This window comes from Danio rerio, chromosome 11 (genome assembly GCF_052040795.2).
Source record: "Danio rerio strain M-AB ecotype USA chromosome 11, GRCz13ab, whole genome shotgun sequence".
In the NCBI taxonomy this organism is placed as follows: domain Eukaryota; kingdom Metazoa; phylum Chordata; class Actinopteri; order Cypriniformes; family Danionidae; genus Danio; species Danio rerio.
The window spans coordinates 46,248,211-46,257,500 of record NC_141031.1 but is presented as its reverse complement, the minus strand read 5'-3'; the positions used below and the strand labels follow the sequence as shown (position 1 = coordinate 46,257,500).

The following is a 9,290-nucleotide window of genomic DNA, read 5'->3' as shown; positions in this document are numbered from 1 at the left end:
TGCTATCCATCTAATAATAATAACAGCAGTATCCCACAATAACAAAGGGATAATAAAAATAAGAACAGTCAACATTTTTAGAATAAATACAAAAGAATCATTCGCGATGAAATACTAATAAATAAGACTTTTTTTAAAAAGAAAAACAAACACGGTTATTGCCTTTGGCATAACTTCGTACTACCATTACAAAAACGAGCTTAAATAGACAAAATTAAATTAAATTCACAGAGTCCGCACACACACAAAAAAAAAGGTTTCCCGGCGAGGTTTTCTAGGAAAGTCTGGATATTCCCATTGGAGAGGAGGACGCGTAGCGCTCAGCTCAGGAATGAATTGGGCGCGACGCGTTTGTGCTGAGACAGGAGTCCGCCGGAAAGCGGTGATGTGAAGGACGGCAAACTAGTTCTTAGAGAATCCGACAGCAGCGGCGACTGAGAGCTGGAGATGCCGTAACCTGGCGCGCTCGGGAGCGACTGCGGCTGCTGCGCGCCCGGTACAAAGTATCCATTGTGCCCTGAGAGTAATCCAGCAGCCGGCGGAGACACTCCGTAACCGTTCGACAGGTTGATACTCCCGCTAGAAGCTCCCAGAATTTGGCGAGACATATCCCCGTTCCCGAGCGGCTCCACGCCGGGTAGTAAAGTTCCGTACGTGTGTCCTTGGTTTAGAAATCCGTGCGCGGAGCCGTTGTAATGCGAGTGGTGCAGTGGTAAAAACGGAGACAGCTGCCAGTACAACGGGTTGCTCGGGCGCTCGCCCAGACCGAGTCCGAGCGGCGCGAAGCGGAGGCCGCGTTTCATCACCAGCTTCCCCCGCGAGGTCGCGGAGCGGCGGCGGAGCTTCCCGGTGGTTCCGCCGATAAACACGTCATCGCTGGAAGGGTCCAGCATCCAGTAGTTCCCTTTCCCAGGATCGTCGTAATGCCGCGGAACCTTCACAAAACACTTATTCAAGCTTAAATTGTGCCGGATGGAGTTCTGCCAGCCCTGTTTGTGTTCCCGGTAATACGGGAAGTTTTTCATGATAAACTCGTAGATGCCGTTGAGCGTGAGCCGCTTCTCGGGGCTCTGTCTGATTGCCATCATGATGAGCGCGTTATAGCTGAACGGAGGCTTGTCGAATTTCTTTCCCTTTTTGGTCTGCAGTTCGGGCTCCTCCGCGTCGCGTTGCGCATTGTCCATCTCTGCGTCTTCCGGGGGTTTGTCTAGGTCTTGCACGGGTGCCGGGCTCCCGCCGCGCTCTGCGCTCTCATCAGCGCTGTCAAACTTCGAAGGAAGTAACAGGCTCTTGATGCTGAATGAAGTCGACTTCTGCACCATGGTCGGCTCACTCTGGTCTCCCATGCCGGGTGATAAATGCGCGTAAAAGCCCCGTTTTGTACGTTAAAAGACGAGCGGTCAGGCGCGCGAGAACGGGGACACTGCATGCATGACAGGACTCCGCGTACTCGCGGACTCGAGAAATTGGTGATTAACCAGCGCTCGGTCTTACCAACTACCTCATCGCAGGGAGGGAGGAGGAGCTCTACACTTGCTGGAGCTGGACGGTGGAGCCCCGATTACTCCATCACAATGCGCGGAGAGCCCCGTGCGCGCCGGAGTCTCGAGCGTCTCCTGCGCGTCACCAATCGCGTCGTCTGAATAGAGGAGGGACGACTAATTAACTGCACACATTAACTGAAACGCACTGAAATAAAGTTTGATTTACGCACAGTTCATCTATTAGTCATTAGAGTGTGAGAGATCAGCAGAACATGTCTTAATAACACGTGCACGTCAGTGTTTCATCTGTGTTGTTTCTCCCTAAAGCACACACAACGCACAGTCTAATCCAAATACAGGATCGTGTGTTGTTTAATGCGAGCTTATTGATTATTTAGCTTTCCAAGAACGCGTGTGTGTGTGTGTATATGTGTCTGTGTGTGTGTATATATGTGTGTGTTTGTGTGTGTGCGCGCGTCAAAGCGCGTAGTGTAAGCCAATGGCGCCTCTAGTGTCAGCACGGTCACTGAGCTCTGTATACACTCTCTGGTCCTCATTTGTGCTATTTTTTTATAGGTAAATATGCAAACCTTTCCCACATTCTGTCATCTGCATGAGGAAAGATGGACAGTGTAAACCGTTTGCACTTTAATTTACATGATTTTCATGGATCTGTTCATGTTATAATATGACCAGTTTGGTTCAGGGTAGTTTGTTTACATCTACATCTACATCTGGTTTTCTATTTTTAGGTTTCAGATAGTCTGCATGCTCAAATAAACGCTATTTCCTGCTCACCCGTGTAGCTAAAGCGCATCTTTGGTATTGGATATGGAGATTAAATGGGCTATCTATCTTTGAAATAGCAGATAAGATTGAAGTAGTGCGTATAGATTATGTTCATTATATTTTATCATATGCAAAGCAAATTCATCATTCTAAAACAAGGGTTTTCCAGTCACGTGTTTGTTTGCAGGCTGAGATTAAATGTATATCTCCGGAAGATAAGATCGTTTACAATCTGCGTGTTTAAAAAAAGAAGAACAGAGAAAAAAAAACATGTGTTTAATAATTTATTGTGTTCAGGCAACATCTGCTGCTATATTTGCCAAATTTAAAGAGCATGAGTAATATGGTATGTATTTTAATGATGCACCGCAGCACTTTCTTTTATTTTAAAGAAAAGACAATGCACACGAACAGTATTATAAGTTTTAAAGCACCACTGAAATCGGCACAACAGGCATTTTTTAACAATAGTTCTTCTTATAATAAGCTCATATTTGTAGCATGCATACTATCTAAATAATTAAAATTATTAATGATAATGAGTTATTGCCTCAGACTGAAAAAAAAGATTTAAAGATGAACCCTTGGATTTACTACGTTTATTATGTTGTAAATAGATAATTTGATCTGAATTTAAACAAACAATATAAGTTGAACATTACTGAATTTAATATGTTTGCTTAAATTCAACACAAATTGTTTGCAACAATTTTGCACCTTTTTTCAGTGATTGCCGTGCCGTTGCAATTTAGGCTATACGCTCAATTATATTTAAATATAGTTATATAATTGCCACATTTATTGAATTTGAAACGGTACAACTTTGTGTTATTTAAAGAGTACTTACTATCCAGAGCTTGTACCTTTTTATTTAAATAATTAGGATTAAAAAATAAAGCTTTAACGAGATATAAAGGACTGCGGCCGTGCGAGTTTGAAATCAGATTATTATTGTTATTTTTTATTATCATTATTATTAGTATATTACTATTATTATTATTATTATTATTTATTATCATTGTTATTTTTGTTATTATTATTATTATTATTATCATCATCATCATTATTGTTGTTATTATTATTATTACTATTATTATTATTATTATTATTATTATTATTATTATTATTATTATTAATTTTTATTATTATTATTATTTTATTATTGTTATTATTATTTTATTTTTATTATTATTATTATTATTATTTTATTACTTAAAAATTATATTGATTCATTTGAATGCTACTGTTTGTGAAAGATTCATGTACAACATAATAATATAGGCTATTATTTGTCAGAGCTTTTGCAAACTGCAGAAACGGAATAGTCGGCAGTTTACCTTGATTTAAACTTGCAATGAGTTATATTTTAATATTATATTACATAATATACTACAATATTATATTAATATGATAGAAATACAAGGAAAATGCCAGCAAATAGACCAATATGTAGAACTATTCTTCTATTTTAGATTAATACAAATAGTAAACACTCGATTTGTGATTTTGTGGTATCTATATTGAAAATATTACTATCTAAATGATATTTTCTTTCTGTCTACCATTGCAAAAATGACAATAAACAAATGCAAATATTAAAGTATATGTTAAATAAATTATTCATCATCATTTGAGGTCAAAAACAAGTAGGTCAGTCGTGCCAAAATGAGTAATTTGCAATGACCGTTAATCGTTTCATACAAGAGTTCATATGACCCGCACTGTTTCCATACATGAGCACACACACACACACAAACACACACATGTACATGCAGACGCTGGTGTGTCGCCTGCCTCCAGGCTTCATTTGAAACTGTTTGCCAAAGCATTTAATGGCAAGCGTACAGCACACACACACACACACACACACACACACACACGATAATGATGCGCTAGGTTCAAGTGTAGGTCAGGCTTTACTTCCAGCTCTGTCTTCAGGGTGAAGGGCCTCTACGGGCCTGTCCTGGATCTGAGCTGTTTTTACTGTGTTCACCAGCGTCCACCAACAGCAGCTTCATGATAATGACTGTACAAAACACACTGACGACTCTGACCTCACACTGACCTCGTGTGTGTGTGTGTCTGTGTTTGCGCTTTTGCTCATGTGCTCCTTTAGCTTCAGAACACCCGACACTGAACCGATGCACTGCGAAATGCACACTCTATTAATAACGCTGGGTGATCGTAACCCAACATTGGGTCAAAATGTTTAAAGTGAAAACAAAACAATTGATTTGTCAATATTTGAGCATATGTGGCATTGCTTGAGTGCGCACGAGTTTTTTTCCCCGACATTGAATATTAAGGTGTGTATTAGAGTGGTTTCAAAAGTGATTTCATTTAACACCCAAAGCGAAACTTCTGTATTGGCTTATATCTTGTAGATCACTGACACACTCAAAAAAATGCTGGGTTAATTTTTTGACCCATAGGGTTTAATAAATAGGCTCCGAATTTTACAGTATTATATTAGTGGATCCGCTGTGGGCGACGCAGTGAGTAGTGCTGTCGCCTCAGTTCGAGCCTCGGCTGGGTCAGTTGGCGTTTCTGTGTGGAGTCTGCATGTTCTCCCTGCGTGGGTTTCACCCACAGTTCAAAGACATGCAGTAGAGGTGAATTGGGTAGGCTAAATTGTCCGTAGTGTATGAGTTTGAATGAGTGTGTGTGTGGATGTTTCCCAGTGATGGGTTGGGGCTGGAAGGGCATCCGCTGCGTAAAAACGTGCTGGATAGGTTGGCGGTTCATTCCGCTGTGGTGATCTCGGATTAATAAAGGGATTAAGCTGACAAGAAAATGAAAGAATGGATCCGCTGCGTAAAATAAAACGTATACCAGAAATGTTTGCGGTTCATTCCTAAGCCAAAAGAAAATGAATGAATGAACTACTATTAGCATGATATCAAAATAAGCCAAGCGAGTCGAATCTTTTGTTCTAAAATTAAACTGACAACATTACAAAAGAACCTGGGATATTCATTCGATCATTCATTTACTTTTCGGATTAGTCCCTTTATTAATCTGGGGTCGCTACAGCGGAATGAACCGCCAACTTATCCAGCAAATTTTTACGCAGTGGATGCAAAACATCCATACACACTCATTCACACACACACACACACACACATGTGCACACATACACCCACACACACACACACACACACACACACACAAAAGTGTCTTTGGACTGTACACCGGAGCACCCGGAGGAAATCCATGCCAACACGAGGAGAACACCAGATTTCATGTATAGTTATGTACATTCAATTTAACAGTGGACAACAAATATAAAATTTCTCATGAGCAATTTTGGAAGGAAAACAAATAATACAGTCAGACTGTACATATATAAATGTACTTATATACAGTTGAAACCAGAAGTTTACATACACTGCGTAAAAAGGCTCATAACCATTTTTAAAAAGTCAGATGTTTATGTGACTTAATTCTCTCTCTTTTAGGTAAGTCAGGATTATCACATTTGTTTCTGTTCTGCTTAATAGCAGAATAACGAGAGAGAGATTTTTTGAGAAATTGTTATTACTTTTCATGAAAGTCAAGTTTACAAACAATAAGATTATTCTGCCTCTGAAAAAACTTTCTTGTGTGACAACATGGGAAAATCAACAAGCCAGAATCAACAACAAAGCCAGATTACAATCTGCTAATTGACACTGGGAAAAAGACTCATGTTTGGAGACATGTCCTGTGCTCTGATGGAGCTAAGATTGAACTGTTTGGCCATAATGAGCAGTGTTACATTTGGAGGACAAAGGGGAAAGTGCACAAGCCTAGAAACACCATCCCAACTGTGCAGTATGGGGGCGGCAGCATTATGTTGTGGGGCTGTTTTGCTGCAGGAGGGACTGGTCCACTTCACAGCATAGATGACATCATGAAGAAAGAACATAATGTAGAAATACTAAAGCAGCATCTCAAGACATCAGCCAGCAAATTAAAACTTGGCCACAAATAAGTCTTCCAAACAGACCATGACCATAAGCACACTGCCAAATGAGTTCAAATGTGCTTTAAGGACAATAGAGTGAATGTTTTGGAGTGGCCATCACAAAGTTCTGATCTCAATCCTATAGAATATGTGTGGGCAGAGTTGAAAAAGCTTGTGCGAGCAAGACTAATCTGACTCAGTTACACCAATTTTGTCAGGAGGAATGGGCCAAAATCCTTGCAAACTATTGTGAGAAGCTTGTGGAAAAATAGCCAAAACATTTGAGCAAAGTTATACAGTTAAAAAAGCAAAGCTAAAAAATAGCGAATGAAGTATCAACTGGCTACATAAACAAAGCTTCATCATAAATGTTTCATTAGTTTGCAATCGTCTTTGTTGAATATTGTTGTGCAGATATTTTTTTAGAAGTACTTATTATCTCATAGTTGCTCCACAAACTAAACATAATAAAATAAGCATAATATTTTCATATGGATGTCTTTAATATTTGGTTATCTAATGACTTCTGTGTGTAAAACGTTTATTTTTGCAGTTGTGTCTTATACAAGAGCTAAACATTGGCAAATCGGAGCGTCCTGGTGGAGTTTGACGCTCAGCACCCCTCCAAAACACACTCATATCAAATCTCTAGCACTTTATCAGCGGATTTGACAAAGCCTTTAAAATCACTGAGAGATTCAGCCAAAAACAATTAGAGAGAGAAAACAATGAAGCATCGGTAGTGCAGCAGAAACACTCGGAGTGATGATGATGTAGATGATGGTGTTCGTTTAGCATCTATTACTGATTTAATAAACACGGCTTGGTTATTTGCACCAAGATATGTGCAATAGGCCGTCTTTAGTGATCGAGAGTTTATTTACATTGTGAGTAAATCACATTGTCTGTAATGCTTTACATCATCGTATGACTTATTATGATTAGCTGTTTATATGAATATAGTTGTGTATGGCACGCACTGAATCTGTGTGTGTCTGAATGTGCGTGTGTGTGTGTGTGTGCCTGCATACGTGTGAGTGCATGCATGTATTTGTTTGGTGTGTGTGCATTTTTGTGTGTATGTGTGTGCATAAATGGTGCATGTGTGCGTGTCTGAGTGTGTGTATGAATTATTTATTTATATATTTATTTGTTTGTTTTATTTTTTAGTTATTTATTTGTTTTTTTATTTATTTTTGTATTTGTTTGTTTCTATGTATTATTTATTTAGTTAATTACCCATTTATTTGTTTGCTTTAGTATTTATTTGTTTGTTAGTTTTATTTATAATATTTATTTATTTTATTTATTCATTTGTTTGTTTTATTTATTTGTTTGTTTTATTTATGTTTTTATTTATTTGTTTTATTTTTTGTTTGATCTATTTATACATTTATTTGTTTGATTTATTTATTTTATTTATTTGTTTGTTTGTTTTTTGTTTGTTGTATTTATATATTTTTTGTTTGATCAATTTATTTGTTTGATTAATTTATTTCCGTATTTATTTATTTGTTTACTTTATATATTTATTCGTTTGATTTATTTATTTTATTTATCTGTTTGTTTTATTTATTTACTTATTTGTTTGTTGTATTTATATATTTATTTGTTTGATTTATTTATTTGTTTTATTTATTTGTTTGTTTGATTTATTTATTTATATATATATTTGTTTGTTTGTTCTATGTATTGTTTGATTTATATATATATATATATATATATATATATATATATATATATATATATATATATATATATATATGTATGTATTTATATATTTATTTGATTAATTTATATATTTTTTGTTTGTTTGATTTATTTATTTATTTGTTTGTTTTATTTATTTGTTTGTTTTTGTTTCTTTGTTTGTTTGCTTGTCAGAAAAAAGCATAGTTTTGCTGAATAAGGTCATTCCACCTTAAATTTGTTCTCCTGACACACGATGTGTTTTGGTTCAGAAATAATCAAGCATTTGAATGTGAATTCTGCAAAAGTCATCGAGACTGTTCGATCACACTCTCCACGCCAGATAAATCCAGCCCCGGACAGCAAATCTTGTCAGGAAATGTCAGTTTCGTATTTGGACGACAAGTCAGCAGAGTTTCCAATACCCAAACCTGTTAACCATTTAACTGAATGAACAGTCTATTATCAATATAGGAGTTGACGATGGAAGGAAGTCAGAGAGTAGCAGAAGCAGAAGACAAAGTGATGATGATAAAGAGCAGGGTTTATTAAATAACAGTTTCATGTGTTTCAGTGCAAACTTCGTCTGGACAGCACAAACATAACATAAGGTTATTATAACATAAGTTATAACATATTATAACATAACGTATAATAACATAAGGTTATTATACATCAAGCCACAAGACCTTGAATTAGAGACATACCTTCATATCTCATATCAGTGTAGAGGAACATTTGCATGAAACACCAACAAAATAAGACCAAACTATGGAAAAGCTCATAAAGCAGAACAAGTAATAAGAATTATATAAAATAAAGAAATCAAATTAATCAATGATTAATATAATACATGATAAAAAATAAAGGAATTTAAAAATATGAATCAAATAAATGGATGACTAAATGAATAACTAAGATTTATAATTGATTATTGTCACCTCACAGCTAAAAGTTCGCTGCGTCACTTTCAAACCTTGACTCAGTTGGTGTTTTTGTGTGGAGTTTGCATGTTCTCCCTGTGTTTGCGTGGGTTTCCTCTGGGTGCTCTGGTTTCCCCCACAATCCAAAGACTTGGGAAAAAAGAATTGGGAAGGCTAAATTGCCCGTAGTGTATGAGTGTGTGTGTGTGTGTATGTTTCCCAGAGATGGGTTGCAGCTGGAAGGGCATCCGCTGCGTAAAAACTTGCTGGATAAGTTGGCGGTTCATTCCGCTGTGGCGACCCCAGATTAATAAAGGGACTAATCTGACAAGAAAATGAATGAATGAATAATTGATTATATAACCGTAACTGAAATTATCAATGTAAAACAAATAATAGGAAAACAAAAACAAAACATATTAGAATATAGAATTGATTTCATTTAAAGTACACACAGGT

At 36.9% G+C, this 9,290-nt stretch overlaps 1 protein-coding gene across 1 annotated transcript in view; it reads right to left on the bottom strand.

Moving 5' to 3' along the window:
- Positions 1 to 1,434, bottom strand: part of foxg1b (forkhead box G1b) — a 2,142-nt gene extending 708 nt beyond the window's left edge. The window contains 1 exon segment of the mRNA NM_212914.1: positions 1 to 1,434. This exon segment is cut by the window's left edge and continues 708 nt beyond it. Within this exon segment, the coding sequence (NP_998079.2) occupies positions 321 to 1,346 (1,026 nt within the window). The 5' untranslated portion in view covers positions 1,347 to 1,434 and the 3' untranslated portion in view covers positions 1 to 320.
- Positions 1,435 to 9,290: the final 7,856 nt, after the last annotated feature.